This window comes from Scheffersomyces coipomensis (genome assembly GCF_036884675.1).
Source record: "Scheffersomyces coipomensis strain NRRL Y-17651 chromosome Unknown DFJ63scaffold_4, whole genome shotgun sequence".
NCBI lineage: Eukaryota > Fungi > Ascomycota > Pichiomycetes > Serinales > Debaryomycetaceae > Scheffersomyces > Scheffersomyces coipomensis.
Window position 1 is genome coordinate 825,385 of NW_027042895.1, and position 13,180 is coordinate 838,564.

The following is a 13,180-nucleotide window of genomic DNA, read 5'->3' on the forward strand; positions in this document are numbered from 1 at the left end:
ACTAATAAAAGGATCAAAAGGCAACACATAGTTTTGAAGTAAAAGGTAGTACTAATAAAAGGAGTTGCTAAACCAAAATTGTATTTCCTGCATATAACATTGTCTCCTTTTTGTGAGAGGGAGCAGTCGAAACAAAAATTGAAAGCGGAAGGATAAGACCAGACAGGATTATAGTGACTAATTATATCAATCAATCGATTGCCAATCGAATCAATTCTACATCAATCATGTTACAAATAGAACCAAATAACTTATTGGTGCAAAAGACTTTGACTGAGAGGATTTTCCCCGACTCAGAATCATTAAGATCGGTGGATAGAATCATTACTGATTTTGATTTTACAACATATCATATTTCAACTTTACCTGATCAAAAGAACTTATTATTGATTTCAATTTATTTAAAATGTTTTGGAGATTTAACTAAGTATGGTGTGATTGATTATTTGAATGGGAAATATGCTAAATATAGTCAATATTTATCTGTATTACTGGGTAATGATGTTGAACAAGGATATGATTATTCATTAGTATTAGATCTTAATGAACTTGAATCAATTGATGACGAAGGAAAGAATGATGTGATTAATGAATTATCATTCTTAAAAAGACATGCTATGGCTGCTCCATTTGAAAAAGCTTTTGCTAGATATGATGAATTAACCCAAACTTATGCTAATAGTAATACATATTCTGAAGAAGTTCAACAAGAATTACAAAATGAAGAAGTATTAGTGATTAAATATCGTGGATCTGATGAATGTATTTATATTAAACCATCATTTGATAGAGTGACTGTTATATTTAGTACTGTTTTCCAAGATGAAACTGATAAAATCTTTGGTAAGGTTTTCTTACAAGAATTTGTTGATGCTAGAAAGAGATCAGTTCAAACTGCTCCTCAAGTGTTATATTCTCATAAGGAAGCTCCATTAGATATTCAAAATTATGTTCAAGGTAAAAAGGATGATGAAAATAAAGGGTATATTACTTTTGTATTATTTCCAAGACATCTTGTAAAGGGTGATAGAAGAGATAATTGTATTTCTCATATTCAATTTTTTAGAAATTATTTCCATTATCATATTAAATGTTCTAAAGCATATATGCATTCACGTATGAGATTTAGAGTTAAAGAATTCTTAAAGATATTGAATAGAGCTAAACCTGAAAATGTTGATGATGAAGGTAAAGCTATTGAAAATAGAAAGACTGCTAGTGGTAGAAGATTTGATGTAGGTAGAGTTTAGTTTTACATATAAAAGAATAAAAATACATTATGAAATTTATTATTATCATTATTTATACGCTATGTACATGAACGTTATTGAATCTATATGACTATTGTTTTGGCTTTTTAACACCATATTTTGATCTTGAAGTTCCTCTATTAACTACACCAGCAAGATCATAAGCTCCTCTAACCAAATGATATTTGACCCCAGGAACATCTTGAACTCTTCCCCCTCTCACCAATACCAAATGATGTTCTTGTAAATTATGACCTTCACCTGGAATTAAAGCTGATACCACATTACCATTAGTTAATCTAACTCTACAACATTTTCTTAAAGCTGAATTGGGTTTCTTTGGTTTAAGAATCATAACTCTTAACACAACTCCTTTTCTAAAAGGTGAGTTTTCCAAATCTGGAGCTCTACTTTGGAATGGTTTTATTGGTTGACCTTGTTTACCATATTTAAGTTGATTTAAAGTAGCATATCTCTTTTGTTGATTCATAAGATTACAAGTTAATTGAGTCGTGGATGGAATATTGGAACGAATGGATTGCATGTATGATGTTATAGGTTGGGTCTTCACCATTGGTGATACCAACATAGACCTCATAGGTTGTAATAATGATCTAATCATGGTTGGTTATTCGTTGTATTTGATGATAGTTAAGATAGTTAATAGTTAACTTTTAATGAAAAATCTTTTTCATATTGGTAGCAAATGTCGCATTATAGAATGTCTCAATGTCGCATTATTTTTGAGATTTTTTTTTCCAGTTAGACCAGTCAAAATCAGCATCAAATAATCAAATTGCAAACAGTTAGATCTAGTAGAAGATATCATTCACATATACCATAACAATGTTTAGAATAAGTTTATTAAGATCCATACAAAGTCAAGGACGTGTGGCTGTGTCCAGAGCTCATCCAATTAAATCTGTGTTTGCTATAACTCAAACCAGTACTACTACTACTCCAACTTTTATTCGTCATTATTCTGGATTCCCAGCTTTAACAAGAGATGTTGCTAAAGAAAGAATTTTAGAATTATTAGAAGGATATGAAAAGACTGATACTTCCAAAGAAATCAAAGAAGAATCCTCATATATTCAAGATTTAGGATTGGATTCTTTAGATGTAGTTGAAGTTGTTATGGAACTTGAACATGAATTTAATATTCAAATACCAGATAATGAAGCTGATAGTTTAAAGACTGTGGGTCAAACCATTGATTATATTCTTGCTCAAGAAGATGCCGTTTAAGGTAGTGTAATCAGTAATTATCATAGAGTTTAATAATTGGACATATCTTTCGTTATATATATTTGTATAAAACATCATCATAACCGCATACATACAACCATCAAAAAATATACAAAACATTGAATAATAATAATATGTTATTATGTAATATAAAGTAATTGAACTGAATAAGTAACATACTATCGATAATATAAACAACTCTTTATCAATTATAATAATAATAATAATAATATCATTATAAATAATTGATTACTATAATGTTGTTCACGTGACCAACAAATCAGCCAATTGAAACTCACAAAACTCAAACCAAACCCTCCATGAAGAAAAAAATAAACTATACAACTGAAAATTATGATATACTAAATTTATATACTTCAATTCAATTTCATATTCCTATAAATAAACATGGTTGTATATGCTAAAGGTCCAGTCTACAAGACTGCTGCTACAATTCTTGGTATCAATGTCCCAGTTTTAAGAGCTTATATTCCAAACTTAATCTTATGGGGTGGTGCTGCTGGTGCTGGTGTTGCTACCTTCACTGAAGGATGGCCATTATTCCAAAAAGTTTTCTTCTCCAAGATTCCTTACTTTGGTCCTCATTGGATCCATAACCCTGATCCAGAAGATATCCCAGTCTAATCAAATCAAGTTACCAATCCAATCATTAATTTTAAGTTCCTTACTTATTCCGTATCATAGAATATCTGCATAGTCACATTACATTTACGTTCCTTATATCATTAACATCATTCCATTACATAAAAAGTGAATTAATATACAATATATAACGAAATATCATTTACTGTCTATTGTAGAATCAATCTCATTTAGGGGATATACTCCACATAATCTTGATCAACTCTTTTGATATATTCTCCAGAGATCAAGCTTTCTAAACATGTTTTCAAATCAGAGATAGCAACAGGTCCATTCTTCTCTAATGCTTCAATGGCAATATTAAACAATTCCACTACTTTGACTTTCCGTTCTCGTTTCATGATCCCTACTAATTGACTCTTATAAGCATTTTGTCTCATTTCATGAACTAGTTGTAATCCATCACTATCAATCGTATCTCTGGAACTAGTTGTTTGGTTCTCGGAGACTTTAGTTGTAGTGGAAATCTCTCTTTCTCTAACGTATGGTATTCTGATTTTAGTTGATTTATCATTGAATCCAAAATTCAATTTATATTGAGTACCGTCTTGAAATAAAATCTTAGACTTATCAGTACTTAGTGAATTCAATACTCTCTTAACAAGATTCGGTGACATCTTAGTCAAGCGTGATATGTGTGAAATATCATACCCATCTTGATCATTGAATAAAAGTAATATATTAGCCTGAAATAAATTAACATATAATTCCTTCACAACTGATCCAATATTATACTTTATCCATAATTGATGGAAATTATAATAATTCCAATCTAAAAGTTTATGATCTTCTTTCTTAGCGGTATCAATCGAATCAATAATAGTTTGTAATTTGGCATTCAACATAATAGGAGTATTATGAGATTGAGGTACAGTGGGCCATTTTGTTTTCTCCAATACTAAACAACTAAAATCAATATCTTCGATGATTTTATTAAACTTTTCTCGGGATTTAATCACATCATTAATCATCTTCTTCATACTTCCAATAACATCATCATTCTCTCCGATTTGTTCACCAAATCCTTTGATTAACTCTTGTTCATATTTTAAATCCATTTCTTTAAATATCAATAATCTCTTTGAAACATCAAGTTTATAAAACGTTAAGAATTCAAATTTATTCCTGATACATTCGAATAAACTTATCACATTAGTGTAGAATACTTCAAATGATTGGGTTTGAGGTTTGTTATTATAAGTGTTTCTTAAATATGAATCAACGTATTTTGATAATTGGGAAAATATAACAAGATTATACTCTATTTTATTAATGTTCTCCTTTAAGGCATTTTTCAAGTTGGCTTCAAACTGGGGCCAATTCCTAAACTTGACTTTTATCATGGTTTTATATCTATTATAATCATCTATTATTCGATTGATTATAGGGGATTTATCCTTCTCTGTCACACCCGATTTCAAAAGTTCATCAAATTGGTTAATCAAGTATCGTTTCCATTGATATGCCATTTGTTCTCGATAATTATTATCATTATTACATTCATCGATATAATCTAATAAGATATTAAATTCATGTTCAAGATCAGGAGATTGTAAAATATCTTTAAAATTAGGATTCACAATCAAATTAAAATCTCGAAATATCCATGTCCGTTGAAATTTATTAAACATTTGATCTCGGAAAAACTTATCAAACCCACAAGCTTTTATAAATCTCATTTCTAATTCAATTTCAGTTAAAATATATCGTAAATACGAACTATTCATTGGTTTTATAGTTGAAAATCTAGTAATTTCTTGGTTGTATTCTCTGGCGAAATCATAAGTATTAAGAAATCTTCGAATCAAAATCCCAGCTTCGATTAAAGTGGTGGTATCTATAGTTCTATCACGTCTGTAGTTTGCAAGCTTATCAAAGAAAGCTTTGATACTAGGACCAGTCAAAATTTCATCATCCATAAGCATATCAGCACCATATTGTCTGATAGGACGTTTTCGAGTATGAGAAATAAGATAAGTACGATCCAAGTAGATGAATAACGTACTTAGTTGAGTCAAGATCTTTTCCCATTCACTAACTTTAATGACAAACAAAGATAAGGGGAATTTTTTTTTCATATCTTTGTATTCTTTAATGTCAGACATGATCGAATTATGAATTGATTTATATTTCTGATCTAAAGCAGCATATATCTTTGTCACTAGTTTACTTTGTTCTTTGGAACTTTTTCGACATACTAACTCCACATTCCGACTATATTCTGTATAGGTATGTTTTAATGGTTTATCATTGACCACAAGTTCAATCAATTCGTCACATTCTGCAATCAAATTGGTGAAATATGCTTCTATATCGTCTTTATTCAACCCGTTGGAAGTGGAATTATTATGCTGATCGTGATGATGACTTGATTTACTTCTCTTTTTGGAGGTGGAGAGTAATTCATCACTAGCATCTTCATAATGGTCTTGATCATTCTCTTCATCTTGAGGTGTATGTGATCTGGAGCTATAACTCAAAGGACCTTTCGTACCAGCTAAATCAAGAACATTCATAAGTGAAAGTCCTGACCCAGAAGACGGTGTTGATGACAGTTCCATGGATCAACTATGCCTTCAAGTGTAATGGTGGTGATATATCTGATTGAAGGATGATCTAAATACTATCAAGAAACTGGTCTGAAATATTGACGCCATTTTTTTTAGTTTTTTCTTGAAGTTGCACCTTCAAAATTAAATTAAATTTCTTGATAACCTTAATCTCTTCATCCTTTAACCAAACAACTCAATCATCTAGCATATAGCTGTGGAACAATGGCAGACGATAAGGATGAGATCACTGATCCTAAACAATTAACCAACATCTATAAAAAGAATGGTTCATTTGATAATCAACGGAAGAAGCTATTGAATAATTTCAAATCCTCAGAAACTCATCATAACTTATTATTGAAATTAAAAGTCATGATTGAAAATAAAATCAAGAATGATCCTAGTATATTGATGAAGAATAAAGGTATAATGGGGGCGTTGATACAGGGGGAGATCCTAAGTGAGAATAAAGATAAAAAGGATAGTGATGGAAGCAATACATCTCCAACAACCACCAATCACAGTTCAACTTCTATGACATCTTCTTCATCATTGAATTATTATAAGAAAGCAAGTGGTGGTAGTAGTTTATTAAGTATCGTGGATAAGGATATTCAGGATAAGATTATTGATTCATCAGAGTTTCATAAATTACTTCGAGATGAATTGAAAGATATACGAAGAAAACTATTAGGTATAAGTGATGATGATTATAAACAATTATTACAAGAAGAAATTGATAAAGAAAAGAAAGAACAAGAAGAGCAAAGAGTTAAATTACAATTGGAACATAATGAACGGGCTAACAATAATGGTCATCATAATGATTATCGAAACAATTTCCGAATCAAGCATTTGAATTCAAATCCTCATAAAGTTACTAAACCCAGATTTAATTTCAATTCTCGAAATTCAACTTCAAATGAAACTGATGGTAGTAGTAGTAATAGTGGATCTAACAACAACAGCAACAATAACAACAATAATGATAATGATAGTAATGATAAGCCTACAAAACTGGTTCCTTTCATGATGTACTGATAAGATTGATATTTTTATATATTTAACTGAAGGGTGGATATAAATATCTAATTAAGTATATAATATATATAGTAAATAATAATTCATTTTAAAAAAAAAAAAGAACTTGAAATAAAGCATTAACCAGAAATCAAACTAAAGTTAAAGGTATTAAAAATGTACTGAGTGGGATGGATGAAGTCGTAGAGGAGAGGTTTAATCTACTCATTACCATCACCATCACCATCATAAAAGATATTATGAGCATTAAGTAAGAATTTTTCTATAACGAGAGATTTAAAACTTAAATCTTCATGAGAATGTGAATCTTGATTTAAAATAACGGGACCCCAAATGATTGATAAATTTTTAAAATTCATTTTATTAGTAGCTTCCATTGATGCTACTTTATCTAAATGAAATAAAAGATATCTTAAAGTATAATATGATGAATCGGGTAATTCGAAAATCAATCTATGAATAGCAGCATCAACTTCTACTGATGATTTATTACCCACATTCTTAACGATATTAATGAATCTTGTATTAGCATTATCAGTTAATAATCCTCCATCGGGGATATTAACAAAGAAATTCTTTAATAATGATGCAATACTGAATATTTCGGCATCTAATACATTATGAGGATCAATATTTGATCCTAATAAATTACAATTTGAATATTTTTGATCAACTAATTCTTTTAAATTATCAACCACTAATTTATTAGGACTAGTACGATAAATTCCTTCAATATCCAATCCATATTTCTCAATGATTTCAATACATTTAATCACTAATGATGGGACATTATCTTTACCTGCATGTTGAATCAATACGTCCAATGGAACCCCGAACGATGGTTCTAGAGATGGCGTTGGAGCAGGTAATCCTTGTGGTGGTGCGGATGTGGGGGCAGGCAAGGCAATGTTTGGTGATGGTAAACCTAATGGACCAGCAGGTAAGGAAGGGATTTGAGGAGTATTGGTGGTGGATGACAATGGATCAAGAGTTCTTAATGGTTGGGTTGAATCAATAGGGGAATCATTATAAACTGACGAACTCACAGTTTCATGACGAGGGAAATTGTCATTATTAACATCCACTGATAATGGAACTGGACCTTTTGGACCAGTTGGTTCTGAATTGGATAAGTTCATATGAGGTGGGGAGACAGTGGAAGTGAGTGTTGAATTATTGGTTAATAAACTGTTATAGTTATTGTTGTTACTGTTAATGGCAGTATGATATGAATTTCCTGTTACAGTAGTTGAAGTATCAAAATTAGAACCATTATTAGTGGTATTATTATTGTTATTATTGCTGTATGTGTTTTGTTTATTAATCACAAATTGCAGGGGTCTATCAGATCTAATTTGAGAATGATGTTGAACATATTCGATCGGAACAAGACTTTTATTAATCTTTACCGCATTGGTTTGTTGTTTGAGTAAATAATTGTAAAGATCTTTACCATTATCAATTGAACTTGCAATGGCTTTCATTGATTGTTTATTATTTTGTAAAGGATTGATTAAAATTCCAGTATTAATAATTAATGATTCATTCCAAGTAGAGAATTTTTGTAATTGGAAATTCATCGCCATATCTAATTCCAAGATTAAATCCTTTAATTTTCGAGAATTTGAGGGACGATAACTTAATACTAATTCATCTTTGGATCGTTTACAAGTTGCAACTTTCATTTTATAATCTTGATCTGCTCCGTCGATTTTAATTTTTAAATCTTGTTCTTGTTGTTCCAAGGATTTATTCTTAAGAGTGAAAGTTTGCTTTTTATTAGGATCCATAGCTTTTAATTTCTCTAAATCTTCACATAAATTGCCATATTTCAATTTTGCCTTTTCAGCAGCTATAATTGAATCAATACAATCTTTTTCTTTTCTTCTTCCTTCATCTTTAATAACTTTTCTATTTTTAGATACGACATCACTTAATTTAGTCAATTCATTGAACATAGTAGTAATGGCAGAAACATAAGATAATCCAACTTGACTTATCTTTTGATCGAATTCAATGATTTCATCTAATCGAGAAGTGAATGAATCATCTTTAACTTTCCCCTGTAAATGTTTGAAATTACCTCTGATATTAATGGCGAATCGATTCGATTGATTGAAGTAATCTTCTTCAATCTGAGCCTTCTTCTTTAAGTATTTACAAAATTCTTCTGCAGTAGTGATACTTTGTTTTAATCGATATAATAAGATATCCAAACTTTGATCACTCTTCAAGATTCGTTTGATTTCATCGGTTTCAAGTAAATCCAATGATTGTACCGAAGAAGAAGAGATGGGATGGTCATTATGGCTGATGGTTGATGTTGATGGAGTGGTAGTACTTGATGTTGAAGGGGGATGATCTAGTTGTGAATTGGTAGTAGCAGCCATGATAGTATGAGAACAGAATGTGAAGGAAAGTGAGCGATGAGAATTAAGGATTGACTGAACGGTGAGCTTACTGAATGATTAGTTACTTGGTTGATCACAGACTTCTTGTAACTGATTGAACAAGATCCAATGATGATAGTTGTCGTTGGTTGGTTGGTTGGTCTAGGATTGATGGTTAAAAATAGGAATTTTGAAAACTGTCATTTTTTTTTTTTTGGTGTTTCCCCTTTCTAAAAAATGTCTGAGAACCATTTTTTGACTGTGCCCATTTTGTCTGATTTTGTGTGATCAGACAGACAGACAGACAATTTTAAACGACAGGAAGGAACAATTACAAGACGGTTTCGATCAATTGGTTTAGAGCTCTGAAGTGGATGATTAGAGTTAGATATGGTGTGATATCGTCTAACTGGATCCAATTGATAATAGGTTTAGATTCTATGATGCAACTAACTTCAATCTAATACTATTTTATATTGATATCTATGGGTTGGGTTGTGTGCTATATTTAACTATATATATTTACTTATTTGTAATAACCTTAAAAGAATCCACTCATTCTCTTTTCATCTTCAGCATTTATATTGGCTCCAAATGAATTAATACCATGTTCGACATTAGCCACTGAGAATTCCAAATCATCATTAGTGATTGAATCCCAGAATTTATAAATCATCATCACACTAAAGATATTACATAATGATCCAAAGAATAATCCATCGATATAATGGGAAGCACCTTTACACACTTGATCACTGAAAAGATAAGTTAATAATTGACCCGCCACGAAAAAGAACACTCCAAGGAAGATTGATCCTAATGGCCAATATGTATCAAGAGCGAATATGACCAATATGATTTGAGAAACAACGTAAAAGAATAAAATCACAGCATTAATGATATAAGTGACGATGAATAATACTTCGGTGTTTTTATTATTTAATATTGAACCCCAATTTTTAAATGTAGCAATGGAAATAATGAAATTAACCACAAACCATATAAAACTCATGATTCTTAATGACCAAATTGATCTTCTGGTTCCATCTTCCCAATATTGGAAACATAAGAATCCATTATATAACAAACAAATACAAACGGCACTGGAGAACCCTAATTGTAAACTTACAAAATATGCAAATGAAGTTGAACTTGGAGGACTTACACCACAATCAACAATTAAAGTTGAAACTATCAAACATAATAAAACATAAAACAAGTATAACATTTCCGATCTTCCGATGGCAGTATATTTGGCTCTAACGTTGAAAATAATGATTAATATAACGATTAAACTTCCGATATGAACGAAGGCATTCCCAATTTGGAAAATCATAGTATTGGCTAATTCAACACTACGAGCATAACAAATGGGTAAGATTCCCGTGGCGAAATACGATGAATCATCGACAGCTGCAAGAACTGAACATAAGGGTAAGGCTGTGTTATTACAGATGGCATCGAAACTTCCAAATGTCATGATGATATGAGTGTATATGAGACGTGTTTATGAATGGGTGAATGTGAGGTGGAATGAAGTGGAATGGATATGCAAAGGGGGGATGATGAAACTAAGGGGAAAGAACGAATGAAGGAATGAAGAATTAAAACAATCTTGGATGTGATAGAAGGTATGATCTATCCTCTATGATCTATGAATGAGGTGGTGGTGATGAGTGAATGCTTGAATTGGTTGATGATGATTTGGTTGTCATAACTTGAAATGATAAAATTTTTTTTGGAACTCAAAATCAAAACAAAAAAAGAAACAGAAAAAAAAAATGTCTTTGTGATTTTCGTGATTATTTTTAGAAACTTCATATCAGCCCTTATTTACCCTGTATAGATATCTATCTACATTTCTTAGTTTTCATTGGAATATATATTGTATAAATCACGACATAAATAAATAAATAAATAAAAGTAGAATAGAATCGAATAGAAATAAATGGTTTAAAAAAGACACGCCAAAAATCCCATCCATCTTTAAAGAGAGTAAATAATAGTATTACCTCCTTTTAAATGAATGGGTAAAGATTTCCTATATACAGAAAGAAAAAACGAATAAAAGTAAAGTTGTAAGATCATAAATATGTGCAAGATAAAATAAGATAAGATATTCATAATAATAATTCGTAGTAGTAGGTGGTTGGATCAATGATAGTAGGGAGGAGGAGGTTGAACTAAAGTTGTAGGAGCATTTTCAAATAATCCATGACCGGAATATTCATAATGCAGTTTAATCAATCTTTCTCTTTGTTGTTTTTGTTCAAGACTTAATTTACGTAATTTATCATTGATTTTATTAATATCGATATAATTCATTGATTTCTTCTCCTCCTTTAACGATCCATGCGATGATTTAATTGGGGATGTTTGACTATTATTTAAATTTGTAAAATTGAAATAATTATTCCCGATTCCAACCCCCGATAATAAAGATGTGGTGGAAGGTGGAGGAGGAGCAACGACAATGGTTTCATACGTATGTGATTTCAAAGGATGAGAATGATGATGATGATGATGAGATGGGTGGTATGGATCTGATTCGGATGATTTTAAGATCTCTTGATATAATTTATCATGAGCGATTCTAATTGGTTTAGGATGGATTATAATATCATCATTAGTAGATAAAGTAGAATGAACACTTGAAATTGGAACTGAATTCAAATTACTATCGATATTGATTAAAGTAGATGTTTCTGATAATAAATCATTGGTAGAGTATAATGAAGATGCATGACTAATATCAACTGATTGAGGTAAGGAAGTATTAGTAGTTGACATAATTGAAATAGCGGGGACAATAGTTGGACTTGGAGCTTTCTTATGTCTATTATATTTAATTTTTCTTCTCTTGGGTTTAACCAACGTTGGTTTAATATTATTTGTAGTTGAAGATTTTTCATTATTTAATTTATAATAATTAATTGATTGAATATTACTGATTTCTTCCATAATATTATCAATTTTATTAAAATTCTTATTCACCAATAATTCAATTGGGATTCCATTTGTTGAAGATGAAGTGATAGGCATGACAGGGATAGTTAAATCATTTATATTTGAACATAATGAGTTTAATAAATTTGGATAAGTTTTAGTGAATTTATCTAAATGAGATCTTTGAATGACATTTTTAAATTTAATAATATTTAAATCAAGAGTTTCTCTTGAATTAAAAAGTTTAAGATTCTTTTGTAAGTTTTTGGATGAATATATGATAGTTTTGATGGATTCATCTTCATTAGTAAGTTGTAATCCGACAGGATTAACTTCATCAGTTGATTGATTTGAGGTTTGAGTAGATTGTTTTTGTTCATGATTGGTTGACATAGTTGCAAATTCATTTAATTTATCTAAATCAAGATATTTTAAACTAAATTGATGAATTAAAGTAGGTAAAGTATCTCTAAATAAATCTCTAATTTGATTTTCAATTTGATTTTGTAAGAAATTAGCCAATACTTGAACAGTATCAAAAGTTGAACTTACTTTTATAGAATCCAAGGGATCATTTCTAAAAACCATAGTTAAACCTTTTGATTTTGAAAATACAATGATTCCAATTCCACTTATTTTAATATCACTTAATTTTAAATCCAAAGGTAAAGCGAATTGTTCATTTGATAAAAGAAATTGAGGAGTTATAAATGGATTTGATTCATTAATTTCATATTCCAAACTATTTGAATAATAAATATTTAAAGGATTAGCTTGAACATTGGTATGTAAAGTTAAATGGAAATCACCATCATAATTGATTTTAAAGATTCCTCTGAAACGATCAGAATCTAATTCACCAATTTCTAAGATTTCGAAATTTGGAGCTATTTTACCAAAATTTAAATCTTTAATTTGAATATTTGATGCTAAGATATTTGGAGTTTTACCTGAATTTAAAGCGGAAGTTAAAAGGTCTTTGGTCCAGTTGATTAAGGAATCTGTATCTAGAGATTCCCAGTTGACGTTGAATGACATGGCATGGGGTTGGAATGTAGGGGTGGTAGGGGGATGTAGGGGGGGATGGAAG

At 30.3% G+C, this 13,180-nt stretch overlaps 8 protein-coding genes across 8 annotated transcripts; 3 read left to right on the plus strand and 5 right to left on the minus strand. All coding sequences in view use genetic code 12, as the record gives it.

Annotated features, from left to right (window-relative positions):
• The first annotated feature begins 27 nt into the window (after positions 1–27).
• ARC35 (Arc35p) lies at positions 28–1,305 on the plus strand. Its single transcript, XM_064907030.1, has one exon. It carries the CDS (start codon positions 228–230, stop codon positions 1,248–1,250), a length of 1,023 nt encoding a protein of 340 aa, XP_064761713.1. The 5' UTR covers positions 28–227; the 3' UTR covers positions 1,251–1,305.
• On the minus strand, positions 1,296–1,984 carry DFJ63DRAFT_153625 (mitochondrial 37S ribosomal protein uS12m). The gene has a single exon (XM_064903598.1). The coding sequence runs from the start codon at positions 1,870–1,872 to the stop codon at positions 1,342–1,344; it is 531 nt and encodes a 176-aa protein (XP_064761714.1). The 5' UTR covers positions 1,873–1,984; the 3' UTR covers positions 1,296–1,341.
• ACP1 (Acp1p) lies at positions 1,985–2,702 on the plus strand. Its single transcript, XM_064903592.1, has one exon. The coding sequence runs from the start codon at positions 2,097–2,099 to the stop codon at positions 2,496–2,498; it is 402 nt and encodes a 133-aa protein (XP_064761715.1). The 5' UTR covers positions 1,985–2,096; the 3' UTR covers positions 2,499–2,702.
• Positions 2,703–3,331: 629 nt separating this feature from the next.
• RTT101 (cullin) lies at positions 3,332–5,677 on the minus strand (the record flags this gene model as incomplete). The annotated part of the gene is made up of 1 exon (XM_064906184.1): positions 3,332–5,677. One exon carries the CDS (start codon positions 5,675–5,677, stop codon positions 3,332–3,334), a length of 2,346 nt encoding a protein of 781 aa, XP_064761716.1.
• Positions 5,678–5,828: 151 nt separating this feature from the next.
• Positions 5,829–6,854, plus strand: DFJ63DRAFT_153621 (uncharacterized protein). The gene has a single exon (XM_064903597.1). It carries the CDS (start codon positions 5,936–5,938, stop codon positions 6,752–6,754), a length of 819 nt encoding a protein of 272 aa, XP_064761717.1. The 5' UTR covers positions 5,829–5,935; the 3' UTR covers positions 6,755–6,854.
• RGD1 (Rgd1p) lies at positions 6,855–9,415 on the minus strand. The gene has a single exon (XM_064903593.1). It carries the CDS (start codon positions 9,142–9,144, stop codon positions 6,955–6,957), a length of 2,190 nt encoding a protein of 729 aa, XP_064761718.1. The 5' UTR covers positions 9,145–9,415; the 3' UTR covers positions 6,855–6,954.
• CHS7 (Chs7p) lies at positions 9,416–11,001 on the minus strand. The gene has a single exon (XM_064903594.1). The coding sequence runs from the start codon at positions 10,622–10,624 to the stop codon at positions 9,686–9,688; it is 939 nt and encodes a 312-aa protein (XP_064761719.1). The 5' UTR covers positions 10,625–11,001; the 3' UTR covers positions 9,416–9,685.
• A 297-nt stretch (positions 11,002–11,298) lies between these two features.
• Positions 11,299–13,128, minus strand: MDM34 (ERMES complex subunit; the record flags this gene model as incomplete). Its single annotated transcript, XM_064908248.1, has 1 exon — positions 11,299–13,128. One exon carries the CDS (start codon positions 13,126–13,128, stop codon positions 11,299–11,301), a length of 1,830 nt encoding a protein of 609 aa, XP_064761720.1.
• Positions 13,129–13,180: the final 52 nt, after the last annotated feature.